General features: G+C 35.0%; 1 protein-coding gene across 1 annotated transcript in view; it reads left to right on the top strand.

Annotated features, from left to right (window-relative positions):
• Positions 1 to 3,339: 3,339 nt before the first annotated feature.
• LOC145683192 (uncharacterized) overlaps positions 3,340 to 19,300 on the top strand; it is an 80,376-nt gene continuing 64,415 nt past the window's right edge. Inside the window, exon 1 of the mRNA XM_081754556.1 lies at positions 3,340 to 3,538. Within this exon, the coding sequence (XP_081610682.1) occupies positions 3,409 to 3,538 (130 nt within the window). The 5' untranslated portion in view covers positions 3,340 to 3,408. The remainder of the gene's footprint in view (positions 3,539 to 19,300) is intronic.

Genomic DNA, 19,300 nt, shown 5'->3' with positions numbered 1-19,300 from the left:
GGGGGTTCTCGGGGTTCTCCCGTTTTCTCCCACTTTCTTCATTCCACCATTTCATTCATTTCTTATAATCACCGTCTCCTTTAGCCTAACCGCCATAATCGTGGGACGTAAAACTCAAAAATTTCATTTCATTTTTTAATCATCCGTCTCTTTTGGCCTAACAGACATAGGCGAAGTTGGGAATTGGTTGCTGGGAGGCACACCTTTTGTCTGCTGGGGCGGTACAGTTAATACAAATCAGAATTGAAGGATCTTGTAGTATTTTTGCTTTTTGTCAAAAAGTTGGGGGGGCAATGCCCCCCTATGGCCCCCCCATAGCTCCACCCATGCTGATAGATATGACTGTGGGACGTTAAAGTGAAAGAAATATTTCTTTCTGTGGTTGCGACGAGATCTTCCGAGTCCGAATTAATCAATTCATAAATCATTAACTAGAAGCCTAATGATTTACAGCAAATATGTGTTGTTGTATGTCTTTAAAAGAAGATAAAATATTTATTTTCTTTTATTTATCTTTCCGAAAAACCTTCACAATTTAAGACTTAAAAAATGGAGTTTCTCAAAACTACAGAATGAATTATTTGTAACTAAAAAGAATCTTCAGCACTTAAGTAAACAAATCTTTATTGAGAGATTTAGGGTTTGCTGGCGATGGAGCACAAATTTATCGATATTAATATTGAAGTAGTTCATTCGATGCTTGAAGTAAAAGTATATCAAACTGTTTTCTAAAAAACCAGAAGAGCAGTGATAGAAAACAATGTATTCATAACATTCCACTCTCACTCGGCAAGAGCTGTTGGTATGGTGTAATGTCAAGGATAATAGTATATGTCTCTCCCCCTCTACGAAGCCTTCAACTCGTCTGCAAACAGTGCGACCACCCAGCAAAAATATTTCGTACTAACCCATGCAGAAAAAAGTACTAGATCTGGGGGGAGGGGAAGTACTAAAATTTTATCTGTTCCCGTTTCACTCTATTTATGGCATTTTACGATATTAATATGTTATTAGAAGGTTTCCGGCAGCTGCCCAAAGCCTGGGGGTGGGGAAGTGCCCCTCACATTCTTGAAAGAACCCCTAAGTTTAAATTTTGTACAGTCAAAATTCGATACAAACTGTACAAACCATTTACACTTTCCCAATTTTGACTTTACATCCCCAAACTAAAAATTCTGGCGAAACCCCTGCTTAATTCACTCACTGTAAAACCACTAAAGTAATACAAGTATGACAAATATAGAGGATGTCGGGAGAAAACAAGAAATATCATAAAATGGGCTTATTGAGAAAATAGAGTTTTAATTCCTTAACAGCCTACTGTTTAAACGGATCATCAAATATGTAATATTGTTTACTGTGATCATTTATTAGTTTTCACACTTCGTTCTTTGATACTTTTATACTTCCTACTTTTCCCAATAGAATGAACTATAAGTTACAGCACAAAATCAATAGAAATGGATCTGTTTCCTAAGTAAACAGGGAAATTTTTGTATATTGCCAAATTTTCGTGAGATTTCTTTTTCTCTCCCAAATACATTTATGAGAAGAGGAGGAGAAATGTACTACATTTGTTGGTCAACGGTTCTAGAACACTAAAATCTTATGAAAGATACTAGATCTAGTACGAAAGTACTAGCGGTGGTCACACTGTCTGCAAATTCCCTGGACGTAAGCGAAATCTCTTGGCGCCAGTAGGAGGCAGCACAGCTAGGGGCAACTATATTATCCCAATTGAAAACTATTAGTATTTAGCGTGACTACAGGATGATGCGTCCAAGGGCGCCGATTTCTCCGTAAATTTGGGGGGGGGGGGCATTCGGATGCAGAAGGTATATATATATATATATATGAGGATTTTAAGACAAATTGCATTCAAATTATGCCAAATATTGTATATTCATAAATACAATAGGAGGGGGGGCACATGAGCTTTGGTTGGGGCCGGGCCCCCAGGATTGGTGCCCTTGGATGCGTCTTGTGTTTATAATTAAGAATCTTTAAATATTTCCCCTAATGTATATGCAACGCGTAACTCTACGATGTTTTGCAGTTGGGATATTATCATTACTAACAAACTCAAACGTTTCTGTTTTATAAATAGAATTCCTCCACTCCGCTCTGCTAATTATAAATGCTATCAGAAACTATCGTTGTTAGATCTTATACCGGTATATAAAACACCACATTAAGTATGTCGCGAGAGTCAGAGTTTAAAGTGACTACTGTCCAGAAAACTGACAGAAAAACACATCTGCAAAAAGAAACAATTATTCAAGCGGATTGTCATTCAGAACCACCATGCAACCGCGGTGAAAGTGAATATTCCACTTGCTGAAATTCACGACATACATGACTCCATTTCACGTCGTTTCAGAGCTGTTCTGAGGGTCACAGGTGGCCCAACGATATATTAATCTGATAAGTTCGACTTTTTCAGGTGTTTCTATTATTTTGATGATCTGTATGCTTCATGTGATTTTAACTTAAAATAATATGGACCCAAAAATAGATTTACAACTCTCCGCATTTTAATCTCAAAATCATTTAGCATATGAATGTTGTGGAATTGAAATAAACATCTGAATTTTTTGAATGAAACAGAAATGTTTTCTAAAGTGGATAGTAAGCCCTCTCATCATAGCAATTTATTTAAAATAGCTTAGATTTGGTCAAAAGTCATGTGCAAAGTAGCTCCTAAAAGTAAAAGCAATATTTTATGCTCTGTACAGTTGAAATATTTTATTGTATTGTAATTAAAATATAATCCAAAATTTAAAATGTTCAGTGTCAACGAGTTTTCTTCCTTCACTTAAATCGGGAGATGAGACACTGTCATCGACGCTGGACTGGGAGTGGTCCACCGGCCGAATTGTATGACTGCAGCTAAGAGAGCGGTTATTTAAATTTAAAACGGAGAAACACCAGTGTTATTTTCAACTTCACATCTCAAATAATTGCAATACGGCTGCTTATTCTCTGGGGACAGCTTTCTGAAATACATCTCAAGATGTCTAACTCTGTAGAGTTATGTGAGCAATGGATTTCTTCAGCCTATGTGAGCAATGCATTTTTTCAGCCTACCTTGCAGCACAAATAAGCCAACAAACAGGGATGAGAAAAATGAGTTCGACTTTAAAATACAGCTCACAAAAGATAAAAGTATTACATAATGTACAAGTCTTTTTTTATTATTATTAAATTCTTACGAATAGTACCTATAATTTTCTTGCCATGCGATTTTCTCCATGCATGATGCACTGAAACCAAACAACATTCAAAGCATGAAAACAAAACATTTAACTGCTTGCGGCGTTGTGTTGCGGCTGATGGGTATGACACATCCGTTGGGGAGAGCGGTTATCTTGTAGTGTTCATTCTTATCGCTAGAGGGCCAATGCAAAGATGGCGGTGGATTCATCATCGAAATCGGAAGATGATGTTGAAGGAGAAGAGAAGAAAGAAAATTTTACAATTTTTGAAGCAGCTCTTATGATAACTTCCATGATAACTTTTGTATTGGATATAAGCACGGGTAGGTTGGTGATCTTAATATATAGTGCCGGCTACTACTGAAGCGTAGCATCTTGAATATGAATGAATGCGGTGCAATCAACAGGTGTTATGCTTTGTTTATATAAACAAACAATTGTGTTTGGCATGTATTGTGTGTAAGGAATGCTTTCTAACATGGTGATGAGGGTATTATAAGTTAATTTTAAGTTATCAGAAGCACAAATAGTATTATTTTGTTATTTATGGTACTTTTACGTGTAAAAATCTTTCCCGGCCCAAGAGAATCGAAACGGTATTTGTAAACAAAGATAATTTTGATTGAGCCGTTTTGGGAATTGTATTAGCAATTAGTACCGGTACATTCAATTTTCATATTAATTTTTTGGTCAATACAACGGCCCATTTTTCTTTTTTAAATGTTAAGGCTGAAGTCGAAATATTCAAATAAATACACATTAGTTTGAGTATTAACATTCTAATACCGGTAGTTAGATTTTACCGTCCTGTAGCCAATACAATACTGTCTTCAACGGGCTTAGAACTTCTATAGATTAAGTAGTTATATCTTGTACGTTCATGTTAGAGATTTTAATTATGAGGTGCCATTCAAGGAATCACTCTTATTACTGCTTCAAAAAATTGTCCTTGTACTTCGCAGTGGAACTGTCAAATATAACAAATTAAGTTTCTGCAGTGTGATGTAAATGAAAAATATTCTAAAGTTCTTTAACGTGTAGTAGGCAAACAGACTTTAATTTCATGAGCAAAAATTGGTAATTTGTTGCAGTCTTCACTTTCGTTTTCCTATCGATATTTAATATTTTAGTAAACAATTGAAAGCCAATAAAAATATGAAAAATATAGCAAGAAGTCATGTAGTATATACAGAACGCTATTAAGTAAATTAATTACAAATTTCGTTTAAGCCAGAAATTTCCCTGTCATAACAGCAGGGGCCCAAATTTTTGCACCATGTAATAATAAAGGTGCTAATAGTTCCTTTAATATCAAATATATGTGAGTGGATTATTTTGCAAGATGGTAATGTTGCTTACGACTGGACTGGGAATTTAGCCCAGGCTCCAGTTTACCGTGCCGATGCGCTAAGCAATACCCTACTCCAGGGTGAATTGATTTAAATCACGATTTTAATCAAGATTTAAATCACTTGATTTTTTAAATAAAAATCGTTGATTTAAATCAAATTCCGAAATCAATTAATTTAAAGTGAAAGTAAGTAAGATCCCGTTTCTCTTCTGTTATTCTGATTATGGAAGATAATAATCATAATACAGTGAGACTCAAATGTATGTAAGCCCAGCATGAAACGAGTATCATGTGGGAACTATCAGAGAAAATCCCGTTTGAATGGGTTACGGGTGAAACCTGCTTTCTTCTCTTTGTAACACAGGGTTTTAAAATTTCTGTTCCAACGGGGAAATCACCATGGACATTTAAGATGAAAGCTCTTTTGTGTTCATGTCTATTTGTTTGTTTCCAGATAATAGGGGCGTATTTAGAGGGTTTGATCCCCTCTCCGAAACAAAAAAAAAAAAAAATAGATTTTAAAATTTTGGGCGAAATTTATGTACTAAATACATAGAAGTTCCTCGGGATCGTAATACGACAAATTTTGGATGCGTTAAAATATCGAATAATACTTTTGATAAAGTGGATGCTTGACCCCATTGCAGAACATGCCGCGATCTGCGATGTGATCGCAGAAAATTTGCCGCGCCTGTGCAGAAAAAATTGTAAGAGGAAATAAAATAGCCAACAGAAAAGTATAAAAACGTGCCTGCTATGTATAGATGTCTTAAATGCACGGACAACTCGCATTTGAACTGTTTTTCACGTCACATAAAGCATATTTTTAACAATCACAAGTGTTTCTTCTTCTAGAACTGAGCATCTTGATTTTTTATTTTGGAATTCCTGCAGGGAATTCGTGTTATTATTCAGTTCAAAATCTCTTATCATCGCGAATTGTGTCGAGGAATTTGAAGCTTTAAAATATATAAAACGATAATTATGCCTGTTGTGCTGTATGGTTGTGAAACATGGTCGCTTACGCTGAGGGAAGAACGCAGACTGAAAGTATTTGAGAATAAAATCCTGAAACGAATATTCGGAACCAAAGGGAACGGAAATGAGAAATGACGAAAACTTCATGATGAGAAACTGCATAATTTATACCATTCACCAAATATTGTTAGGGTCATCAAATCTTGGAGGCTCAGGTGGGCAGGACATGTAGCGAGAATGGAAGAAAGTAGGAACGCTTTCAAAGTTTTAACTGGAAGTCCAATCGGAAAACGATCATTAGGAAGACCTAGTCGCACATGGGAGGGCAATATTAAGATGGATCTCGCAGAAATAAGAATACAAAATAGAAACTGGATTCAGTTGACTAAGGATAGAAGTCAGGAGAGCTTTTGTGAACATTGCATTGAACCTCCGGGTTCCATAGGTCATAGAGTGAGTTAGTTAATTTTAGGCGAAATTTATGTACTTTATATGTATTTCGTGCCGCTAGCTAGTTCCAATTGTTTAAAAATATGCCCCTACCAAATATCAGTAACTTTCGTGAAAAGAAAAGTGTCATGTTGATATACATTGCTGTACTTTTTCCTTAATGCTTAAGAAACATTGTTTGGGATTGAAATAGGTTAACGATTGGGATTTAATTCAAAATTAAAACCCAATACTTTCACTTAAATGACATAATTAACATTTAATACTAATTCCTAATGTTTTCTCTTCAGTTCGCGACTTGTATCATACGAAGAAAAAGATTTGATTTAAATCAAAAAAATCGATTTAAATAAAAAAAATCAACAAAAATGATTTTTTTGAAAAAAATCATGATTTTTTTCCACCCTGCCCTACTCGCTCTCTCCGCTCACTGAGAAGCAGGGTTGGAAAAACCATGGGATTTATTTTTTAAAAAAAGGCCTAAGTTTAGCAGAAGGGGTCCAGCTCTTTTCTCTAAAAAATGTTACAATTTTTGTAATTTCTGCTCACATTCAGTTAGTTTAGGGTAGGTTAGGTTAGTTTAGTTTAGTTTATGTTATATTAGTGTAGGAGTCACGCATAATTTTCCAAAAAGATGATAGAATTTCGCTTATTTCTACTAGTATTAGGTTAGTGTATGTTAGATTTGGTTACGTTATGTTACGTCTAAGTACTTGCATCATTCATTTCTCCTGTAAATTTTGTTTTTTACGTGCTTCTGGACCCATTGTACTAAACATACTCAAAAAAAAACTATTTTTTTGGTTTAAATAAATTGCTCAATGTATTTATATCATATATGGACAAAAATAAGTTTGTTTCGCCTTATGCGAGAACGGTGTTATGCTGGAAGGGGTCACATAACTTAAAGCGGAATCCAAACCGCCTCTTAGCTTACACCCGAGAGAAATTGCCCTGCATTTGACCTCAAAGCCGGGCATAATTGGCCACAAATGCGATACGTCTGCCGACCCACTTCTAGACTTCTAATAAAAATACGTTGTACTGATCTGTACATACTTATTAATATGATTGTCAAGAGTCATTTCAGAAGGAGAAAAAGATAAACTATTGCACACAATTTCAAAAATATTGTAGAGCACGAAAGAACTAATTTAGTCCGAGTTAGTTCACTACGACTTTTATTAGTGCAAGTTGTAGAAATACATCGACTTAATTTGCATATCAGTAAGAAAAGTGAATAAAGATACGGATTATTTTAGTCTACTTTGGCTTTGTCCCTTTTATACATAAGTAGATATCAAAGATACTTCTGATTTCAATAAATGCTTCTCGAGAGGTTTGCATGACCTCCTCCAAAAAAAATTACGGCATTTTGATGTATTTTATCAATAGTAAGCATTATTAAAACGAAACAGTATTTAGAGTTTTTCTTTGCACTTAAATAATAACAAACTATAAAAAAATCACAAAAAAAAAAAAAAAAAAATCATACGGGAAACATAAAAAAAACAAAAGTTGCTTTGGCTAATGTTTAGCAAAAGGGGCCCAGCAATTGTTTCTAAAAAATGTTATAATTTCGGTAATTTCTGTTCACATTAGTTTAGTTTGGGTTAGCTTAGGTTAGTTTAGGTGAATTTGGGTTAGGTTAGGTTAGTTTATGTCAGATTATGTTAGTGTAGGAATCTAGCGTAATTTTCCCAAAAAAATGATAGAATTTCGCTTATTTCTGCTAATAGCTTAGCTTAGTTTAGTTCAGGTTAGCTTAGGTTAGTTTAGATTTCTTTACGTTTTGTTAGGTCTAATTACTTGCATCATCCATTTCTTCTGTAAATTTTGTTCCATTGCTTCTGGAACCCTTCTGCTAAACATAACCCGTTGCTTTTGTAGTATAATCTCTTTAAGTAATGAGTGAGGAATTAGGCCTGAATATAATACGAATAATATACGAGAGTGAAACGTGATAACCCATAAATTTGTGTTCATCAAGATTTTACGAGCACTTACACTTTTACGAACATTTTTCGTTTTTTGGTTTAAACCATTTTTTTTAACACCTTGGTTTAAACCAGTCAACCCTGCTGAGAAGCCATAACTTCTGTCATTCTGGAAGTTGGTACCTTGACTAGACATGCAAAATAGCCGGCTTTTTTGAATCGATGGTTTTTTGCACATAAAAAGCCGGCTTTTTTGGGAAAAAAACGAGAATTTTGGAAATTTTGGCTTTTTTCATTCTCATGATTTTTCTGTTTAAATAGCTTTCTTATAGTATACTCTAAAGTTAAATAAGATTCCATGACCTCAATGCTATATTTCGCTCTGGAATTAACCATCATGATGGATGGAGCACATGATTTATGAATTAAAGTAAACATAAAGTACGTACTAGTATTTAAGGGCAATTTTAGAAGCTATTTTAACTTCTGAATTATCGACATTTTTTTCTCTACATTTCTTTTTAGTCATCCGTGTTTCACTTGTTAGAACTTAGTGCTCTAGCTTCTAGCACATAATTAAACTTATGTTTTTGAATGTATTCATCAGAGCATACGTTTTTCAATATATCTGTCAGAGCGTACTTCCACATTTCTGTTATACTGTAGCTGTGCAATGATTTAACAATAATCTTCCGGACACAACCTTGAATACCATTTGATAGAAATAATCAGTATTGGATTTAGAAAAATATTTGGGAGGGTTTTTTTTTTGAATAATGTTTGGTTATTCTAAAAATTTTAATTTTATTTAAGAGAATCTTAAGTTTATGAGTATAGACATAACAAATATTTCGTTTCGTTTGTATATGCAGCTATAATCTTCCAGATACAACCTTGAAGACCATTTGATAGAAATAATCAGTATTGGATTTAGAAAAATATTTGGGAGGGGTTTTTCTGAATAATGTTTGTTTATTCTAAAAATTCCAAACTTTTATTTAAGAGAAGCTTAAGTTTTTGAGTACAGGCATAACAAATATTTCGTTTCGTTTGTACATTGAGCTATAATCTTCCAGATACAACATTGAAGACCATTTTATACTGATAATCAGTGGAGGATTTAGAAAAGTATTGTGGGAGGAGGTTTTCTTATTAATGCTTGGTTTTTCTAAAAATTCCTAATTTTTTATTTGAGGACAGCTTGAAGTTTATGAATAAAGGCAAAACTAACATTTAGTTTGTTTTAGAAATTCCGTAATTTCGGGGTAAAGGCTTCAATCCGAAAAACATCCCCACCCTAACCCTCTTCGCAAGTCCATCACTACTGGTAATTAGTAATAACGAAGATTTAAAAACGATTAGATAGGAACTCGGACAGAACTCACAGTACACGCACTATCTCTACATTCACAGATGGAATTAAGAAAAACTTTTGTCAAAATGGTCGAATGCGGGGTTGAATCTCGGACTTCACGATAGAAGCGCGAAAGCTAACCACTCACTCATGTTTGTTGTGCAGTTGTGCTTAACTTAAATGTATTCTCTCTCTCTCTCTCTCTCTCTCTCTCTTTCTCTATGGCCACAAAAGCTCTCCATTGACTTCTGTCCTTATCTAATTCAATCCAGTTTCTACTTTGTATTCCTATTTCTGCGAGATCCATCTTAATATTGTCCTCCCATCTGGGCCTAGGCTTTCCTAATGGACGTTTCCCGATTGGATTTCCAGTTAAAACTGAAAGTGTTCCTACTTTCTTCCATTCTGGCTACATAACCTGCCCACCTGAGCCTCCTAGACTTGATGACTCTAACGATGTTTGGTAAACTGTATAAATTATGTAGTTCTTCCTTATGAAGTTTCCGCCATTCCCCATTCCCGTTCCTCTTGAGTCCAAATATTCATCTCAGAATTTTATTCTCAAATAATTTCAGTCTGCATTCTTCCCTCAGCGTAAGCGACCATGTTTCACAACCATAAAGCATAACAGGCATGATTATCATTTTATATATTTTAAGCTTTGAATTCCTTGTCAGAATTCGCGACGACAAATTATTTTTTAACTGATTAATAACAAGAATTTCCTGATTTCAGTCGACATTTAATTTCTTTGTGGGTATGATTTTGGTCTGGTAATACTGATCCAAGATATTTGAAAGTATCCACTGTGTCGATAGTATTAATTGATATTTTAAGGCATTCATAATTTGTCGTATTACGGTCCTTGTGAACTTCCTTGTATTTAGATTTCTCTGCATTTACCCATGTACATGCAAGCATTTAATAAGGCCTCTGCATTTCTTTCGATTGTTTTCCATCATCAGCATACACCATAACCTGGTAAATACCATTCAACTCTAGGCCCTGGTTCCTATCTTTGATTTTTCTTATAGCGTACTCCGAAACAAAGCTGAATAATAACGGCGATAGCGCATATCCTTGTTTCAGGCCAGTCTCGACATGGAAGCTCGCATTTTTCCACTCGGACTTTACTCTGGGATTCATTTAAACACTTAATAAATTTAGCTTTTTCGGTATTCCAAATTCTGTAAGAATGTTGTACAATGTTTCCCTTCTAACCGAGTTGTAAGCCTTTCTACAATCAATAAACAGTTGATGTACTGGGTAATATATTCCCATTTCTTTTCGAGTATTTGTCGAATGGTAAATATCTGGTCGATTTCGACTAAATCCACACTGATAATCTCCAATAATTTCATCTGAGTATGGGGTCAATCTTATTAATAGAATGTTAAGAGAAATGCCTCGATAGTTATTACAATCAATTTTGTTGTCTTTCTTGTAAATTGGAACAGGGATTGATTCTTCCAGTCTTTTTAAATTATTCCATAGTTTTTTTCTTTTTCGTAAAAAAAAAAAAGTATCGTAACGATATGTTGAATTTTCTTGTTAAAAATTCAGAAACAGGACTGGGTAAACCGTGATGGTGGTTATATATTCTACAGCCTAGGAAACCATACGCTCAGATGAAGCGTCTATTACGTATATGATCCATGGACAGAAAATTCGATACTTCCCGATTCTGAACAAGCTTAAGGAACAGTCAGTGCATTACAGAATTTGGAGCTTTACTGATTTTGCAGATTCGAAGCACCAGATAGATGGTAACAGGTTATTACGTATGTGATCAATCAGTGAAAAATTTGTTCGAAATATTCATACAATGTATATGAAAGTTAAAACTTAACTGAAAAATTTCAAGAATGTACAGAACCACCCGAAACGAGCTCTTGATGTGCAGATTTCCCTAATGTTTTTCTTTATTTTGCTTCAAAAAGAGGGTGTGCGATATTTTGAAGTAAAAATACTACATAGAATTTTGCTAGTTATTTGTGTATGGTTTTTTTAAGGTACTTATTGTATATAAGAGGTTAAAATATTATTACATATATTGGTTAATCCTTTGGAATTCATAATGTAAATATGTTAAGAATTTTAAAAAATCTTTTTGAAATTAATGGTATATTTTCGAAGTTTCATATTATTATCTGCATCAACCACTAATTAAATGAGTTTTTTGTTGAAGAGAAGCGAAACAATGTCTGCTTTATCAGTTTAAATATTTTTTTTTTAAAAAAAAAAGCCCAAAATTTCCCAAGCAAAAAAGCGAAACAGAAAAAACCGAGTTTTGTTTCTTCAAAAGAGCCGTTTTTTCCCGAGCCCTTGCTCCTCTAGCCTTGACCACTCAAACACATAGACTATACCACAACTCCAATTGTGCTTGCTTCTAACAGAAATTGGTGTAATATAGATTTGGCTATTGGGAAACTCGTTCAGCTCACGGTGTAAAGTTTACTGGTGCATTACGAAAAAGGTAATTTTACGGTTAAAATGAGTGAGTAAGCCTACTGTACATATGAAAGAGAACTGTTTCAGATATTAACTGCCACCGGCGGAATATTTCTGCTCAATGTTTAGGGAAGCCGTATTTTATATTTCCAGGATTAGTACCGTATTACTAGTGTAAATTATTACAAGGGCCATGGGAAATATGCCTGGTGATAATTCTGAGTATTTACAGTAATGTGTTTTTGTCACGAGAGTTATTTTGTATATGTCGTACGCGTTGAAACACTGCGGAAATCACATACATAAGTACAACACTCAGGTACGATCTAGCTGCTGCTTGAGATGGCGAAGTAGCACAGGTGTTTTACGCTTGAATAATAGAACTAATCTTTTGCAGATGGCGGCCGCGGACTACACCCACATGAACTTGTTTTCAATGTTCTAGTACTATTTATATGATGTTATTTTAATATACCTTCCCTAGAATTACTCCTTTTTCATTTCGATCATTCAGTCTTAACTGTATCACAAATATTTCTTATGTTCATGATTTCTTTGCTCTTTACTAGGTACGTATGCATTTGTATTGTATTACTGCTCAAAATTAGTACCTTCACTGTTAAATGTTGCAAACTGTGCATTTTTCACAAATAACGAAGCAATGACTCCTTACTCTGTTGCGTTTTCAAGCAGCACTATAAACAACACCCAACTGCAATATTATGTAAATAATCTTTTAGAGTGGCGTTTAAGGACGGATCCCCCTATTAAATAAATGTCCCTGTGGGATATCAAAAATTACACTTCTTTCCTGTAGTTCTTTACCTCACAATGGGGTACGTATATTCATTAGGAAGTGCACTCAAACTGCCTTAGAAAATGTTTCTTGAGGGCAAAGTTGCATTAATGATGCAGATTGACTAAGAAGACTGACTATAACTTCACCGTGTGCACAAGTAGCATAAAAAATGTAGAGCATACAACATGAATTTATAAATTTTTGCTAGATGACCACTGAAAACCACGAATGGTATTTAAGAGGGCAGGGGGCACGAGCAGGTGTATCCGTAGGGAACAGACGGTGGGTATGGTCAACAAGAATAGTGAGAAAACACTTTATATGGCATAAAACACATTCTTTGTGTGTGCCCTAAGTTTGCGAGAGTTCTGCTATCAGTTTGTACGCTGTCTTCATATAGCGTTTCCCGTTATCTTGTGTTTCTTATGATCACTACGTGATAAAGAGCACACTTTTTATTTCGTATTTCTAGCTTATTATGCATGTAAGAGGTAAGATCTCGATATATTTTGTTTACATGCAAAATTCTATTGTGAAATCAAGTAACATATTTCTTGCTTGCGTTTTACAAATTCAGCCTCATCTCCTCATAAGATGAGATACATTCAAAATTTTGTCCCTTTTCACCACTCTTATTAATTTTTGCTCTGCATTTCTGTATTTCCCTCCATTACGTCATTATGCACGTCCAATGTTTGTAAGCAGGGTTGGCTGGTTTAAACCAGCTGGATTTTTCAAAAAAAAAAAAAAAAAAAAATGGTTTAAATCAAAAAACGAAAAATGTTCGTAAAAGTGTAACTATTCGTAAAATTGTGATGAACACATATTTGTGGGTTATCACGTTTCACTCCCACATATTATTCGTACTATATTCAGACCTAAATTCCCCATTCTTTACTCAAAGAGATTATATTACAAAAGCAACTTTTTTTATGTCACTATATGGATGTTTCTTTTGTATTTTTTTATAGCTTATTATTGTTATGCAACCAAAGGAAAATTCTAAACATTCTTTCGTTTTAATAATGTTTACTATTGATAAAATACATCGAAATGCCGTACTTTTTTTTGCGAGGGGTGTCTTACAAACCCCATGAGAGGGAATTATTGAGGCAAGAATCTTTGGTAACTATTTATGTATAAATGGGTCAGGGCCAAAGTGGACTCAAATAATTCGTATCCTTATTCACTTTTCTTACTAATATGCAACGTAAGTCGTTATATTTCTTTAACTTGGACTAATAAAAGTCGTAGTAAACTGACTTAGACTAAATTAGTTCTTTTGTACTCTGTAGTACTTTGAAATTGTCCATATGTAATTCTGTATAATGGTTCCACTTGTGCAATTGTGTATCTTTTTGTCCTAATGACTCTTGACGATTATATTAACAAATATGTAAAGATCAGTCAACGTATTTTTATCAGAAGTCCTTCGTGAGTGAGTCAGCAGACGTATCGCATTTGTGGCTAATTAGTCCCGGTTTCGAGTTCAAATGGAGGACAATTTCTCTTGGATGTAAGCCGAGAAGCGGTTTCGATTACGCTTTAAGTTTATGTGACCCCTTCCAGCATAACCCGGTTGTTGCATACTAACACCAAGGTGAAATAAGCTTATTTCTGTCCATATGTGATATAAATACATAGAGCAAATTATTTAAACCAAAAAACCTGTTTTTATTTTATTTTTTTTTCAATAAAAACCCTGTTTTTTTGCCAACCCTGTTAGTAAGACAGTGGGTTTAAAATGCTGCCATATTATGCTCTATTGCTTGTTTACCTAATATCGCATCAATACGCTAACTGATGTTGTCTAGATTTTAACTTCGTATTCCTGCCTAATTTATAACTCTACACTGATGACCTTTATTACCTTTTTTTGTACTCTCATACTTAGTCTGTTTCTGTTTATTTTCCTGAAAATGTTGTATTTCGGAGCCGCCACTGCTTGCTAATAATTGGTGCGCATACCCACCGTCGCTTCATGCCTGCTGCCTACTAGCGTACCGCAAAACTGACACATAAGCCCAAGAGCTTCGCCCTGTTCTGACTCGGAATAAGTACAATTCTTGTTTGTAGTAGCTACCTAGCATAGACTCGTGTGTGTTTTTCGCTTGGATAATAGTTTTTCTACATACTCACCGTCTCTTCTTGCGTGCTCCTTACAAACGCATCCTCGCGATTACTGCGCGGCCCTACCATCTTTACTCTGCTCTGACGTGGATTAGGTACAATTCTTTCTTGTAGTTAGTAGAAGAGGGGGTGGCTCAGTGGTAGATCGTTGACCTGTGGTGTATAGGGTTCCTAGTTCGATCTTGTGCCAAGTCATTTTGTGATAGACAACGGGTTTTCTCAGATTATTCCTGTTTTATCCCACATTCTCATTCTACTGGTTCTATTCTTCATTTGCCTTAATCATGTGTCTCTGTTAGTGTAAAGCAGAGCGTAAAGTAATTGTGGAACGTTATACTGAAAGTTTTTCCTTGTAGTGGCCATCGCATGAATAATCGTTTTAGACACATTATTTTCCATGTATATGGCAGTTATTTTGGAATGCGCCACGAAAATAAGAGCAGAATGTAAACCAAGAAAAGTGAATTTTTTATTATTATTATTTTATTTGATTCCACGGACTATTGTAAACCTGCTGGAAAATTAGCATATCGTACAGTTCGAAGCATAGAAAATGTTACAAAAAGTTTAAGTTCAACTTAGGAAGAAACTCTTGCCCCGTGTGCTTATGCATTCCGAAATACATTTCTCATCGACTAGTTACTTTAGGTATTCAACTCAACTCACTCCCCTCCTCCACCTCTCCTTGTCTAAGGCGGTGTGTGACGTAATGTACACTTACCATTCAGACGGGGAAAAAACCAGGAACCAGTTTACAAGGTTTATCGCTCTAAAACAGTTTCTTTCATTCGTTTGTTCTAAAATGCCTTTCTAAAACAAAACGTCACAAAATGTTCCCATAGCTTCGTAAACACCCTTATTTGCATTCTTTCCCTTCTTAAAAGGCTGCATATCACATCAACCTAGGAAGATGCTCCTTGTGAATTCTATGAAAATTGTTAATCATTGCAGTATATTTTATGCCTCACAAAGTCTGTAATGCGAGTGCAGAGCTCTAAAAAGTTACTGACAGAAATGAGTGTTTTCATTTCTTGTCAGTAATTATAAGAAAATGTTTTAGTTGGCGTCCTTTGGGCAGGACAGAAGGGTGTAATTGCCCCCTCCCTTCAGCTTGAGAAATACATATTGTTTGATCAAATATATAGTAATATAATAATAAAAAAAAGTTCGATCCCAGCTCCCGCCAAGTAAACTTTGTGGTGGACAACCACAGTGAGCGTGGGTCCTCCCACTTTTCCATTCCACCATTTCCTTCATTGCTTATCGTCACCGCCTCCTTTATCCACCCTGCATAATTGTGGGACGGAAAACTTAAAGACTTCATTTTATTTTTTTACTAGTAAAAAAATGAAACTATTATGTCCGCGGAGAATCTCCGTCTCCCCCGCCCCCTTCCCTCGAACTCAGGCAAAATCTAAAATGACGCTGCTTTCAACAACAAACCTATGTGGTTACGATAGCACATTGCTAGAGCGCTTAGATTTGGTTTCAAGAGTCGAAAGTTTGGTCCCAAGCCGTAACAGTTCATCGACGACATTGAGAGAGATATATATTCAGATATGGAGGCAGAAAGGAATGATTTACATATACAAGTTTAGAATTGGAGAAAAAATGATCGGACAGCATCTGCATTATGATGAAAATTGTGACTTTGGGAAACAGAAGAAGGAAAGGTTCCGAACTGCGAAGATCACAGTAGGCAGTTGTTGAATTAAGATTGAGAATTCTTTTTAGAGCATCAGATGATTACGAAGGGAGAGAAAGATCTTAAGACCTGGAGAATTAAGAATTTAAAAAATCTTTAGCTTCCGAACCGGGTTTCGAACCACGAACCTTTTAGTTATCGATCCATGACTTTATCCACTCAGCCACGGAGAACTCTACGTAGCCTGTCACATACTTTTCCTTTACCTACTAGAATGGGATATTCAAACGTTGATTCGATGGATGCGCCGTTCAGATGGGACGCAGACCTGTTGTAGCTTAGTTATAGGGTGTATAATGAACTTCCCCTTGATCAGGAACACTTTTTAAGTCAGTAAAATTTATTTTTATTGTGTTCATTAAGTTATATTTGATAGAACTATATGATGAAATAGTGCCAAATACTTTGCGTCTCTGTCTGTTATATGAATATTTAATGTAGAGATGCAAGGGCTCGGAAAAAAACCGGCTTTTTTGGAAAAAAAACTCGGTTTTTTCTGCTTCGCTTTTTTGCTCGGGAAATTTTGGGCTTTTTTCAAAATTCTGCTTTAAATTGATAAAGCAGACTTTGTTTAGCTTCTCTATAACACAAAAAGTCATTTAATTAGTGGTTGATGCCGATAATAATATAAAACCTCGAAAATAAACCATGAATTTCGAAAAGATATTTTAAGATTAAGATAAAGAATTTTACTTCAACATTTTTACATTATGAATTCCAAAGGAATAACCAATGTATATAATAAAAAAAATGTTAACCTCCTATATACAAAAGTAAGCAGAGTTGGCAAGAACCATGGTTGTTTCTGAAAATGACAAAAATCTGTTTTTTGGGGGCAGTTTAAACCAGGCTTTTTTGGGGTTTAAACCAGTTTTTTTTATTTAGATATTTTGCTTTATGTATTTATATTACATATTCACAGAAATAAGTTTGTTTCGCCTTGGTGTTATTATCCAATAACGGGGTTATGCTGGAAGAGGTCCCATAAGCTTAAAGAAGTCCGGTCAGTAAATTTCTTAAATTGAGAAACTCCCGCCCTAGCCATCGGGAAAATCCCGTCATTATTTTAAATGTAAAACAATAACGGGAAAATCCTTTTATTGCTTTCCATGTAAAATTTAAAGGTCAACGTATTATAATCAGTACGCTAAAACTGAAGTATTAAATTACAAATTTAGTATGTAGATATCATTGAAAGTCCAATCCAAGCTAATGTTGGAAGCTACGTAGGCAATCGATAAATTTTACCGATTTCAATCAATATATTTAAGCAACCTTGGCTTCTTTATAAAACAACAGGCATACAGAAATATATAATTTGGTTTCGTTTCGTATGTTTAGGCTTAACATCCTTACGTAATGCCGAGGTTATCAAGGAGAAGACTTTCCCTTAAAGTGACATCCGAACCGCTACTTGGTTTACACATGAACGAAGGGTTATGGTTCGACCGAGAATTGAACATGGGACACCTTGATTAAAAGGTGAAAAGGAAATAAGACTAATGCGGATGATTTGACATGTGGAAACGTCACCATGAAGTTCACACAATTCGCATTTTTGTTCTTTTTATTTTTTTGGTTTAAACCAATAAAAAAAAACAGCTGGTGTAAACGAGCCAACCCTAAAAGTAAAAACTTCTTTTAAAAAAATATACAAATAACTAGCAAAATTGTATGTAGTATTTTTACTTCAAAATATTCCATACCCTCTTTTTGAAACAAAATAAAACATAAGAGAAATACTTAGATTTATATGATACAATTAAAGGCTGCACATCTGTAACTTTTGGTTCTGTATATTCTTGAAATTCTACAGTTAAGTTTTTTTATAACCACCATCAGGGGGGCATGGGGTGCTCGGCCCCCCTAGAGGACAATGTACTTCAGAATATCGAAAATCCAATAGAATTTTTACATTAGTTACAGCAAAATTTGAAACTATTTTTGAAACGTCGCTTATACTTGCCCCGCCTTGGAAACCACAACATGGGCGCCCTTGACCCCATCACGGTTTACCCAGTCCTCAAGTTTTCTGAATTTTTAACAAGAGGGATTCAACATATCATTACGGAACTCCACCCCCCAAAAAAGGACTACGGAATATATTTAAGTTAAGCTAAATACAATTGCACAACAAACATGACTGAGTGGTTGGCTTTTGCGCTTCTATCGGGAAGTCCGGGATTCAACCCAGCATTCGACCATTCTGACAAAGCTTTCCTTCATTTCATCTGTGAATGTAGAAATAGTGCGTGTACTGGCCGACTAGGAGTGTAGGAGTTGGTCGGCTTTCTTTCTTATTGTTTTTACATCGTTATTATTACTAATTACCAGCAGTGACGGTTTTGCGAAGGTTAGGGAGTCGGTCTTTCGGACTGAAGCCTGTTCCCCAAAGTTGAGGAATGTCTAAAACGAACGAAATATCTATTAGTTATGCCTTTTCTCATAAACTTTGAGCTCCCGAAAAAAAATAAATAACGAATGTTTAGAAAAACTAAACATTAGTAGTAAGAAAACCCCTCCCAAAATACTTTTCTAAATTCGCCACTGATACTCAGTATAAAATGATCTTCAAGGTTGTATCCGGAAGATTATTGCTAAACATATAAACAAACGAAATATTAGTTATGTCTGTACTCATAAACTTCAAGCACCTCTGAAATAAAATTAGGACTTTTTAGAAAACGAAACAATCAGAGAAACCCGTCCCAAAGTACTTTTCTAAATCCGCTACTGATTATTTGTATAAATTGGTATTCAAGGTTGTATCCGGAAAATTATTGCTAAATCATTGCACAAGTACAGTATAACAGAAATGTGGAAGTACGGTTTGACGGACATATTGAAAAACGTATGCTTTGACGGATATATAGAAAAACGTAAGTTTAACTTTTGTGCTAGAAGCTAGAGTACTAAGCTCTTAGAAATGA

This window comes from Thermobia domestica, chromosome 1, assembly GCF_964235325.1.
Source record: "Thermobia domestica chromosome 1, izTheDome1.hap1.1, whole genome shotgun sequence".
Classification (NCBI taxonomy): domain Eukaryota; kingdom Metazoa; phylum Arthropoda; class Insecta; order Zygentoma; family Lepismatidae; genus Thermobia; species Thermobia domestica.
The sequence above is the reverse complement of the archived record's forward strand: the minus strand, read 5'-3'. Positions and strand labels throughout refer to the sequence as shown.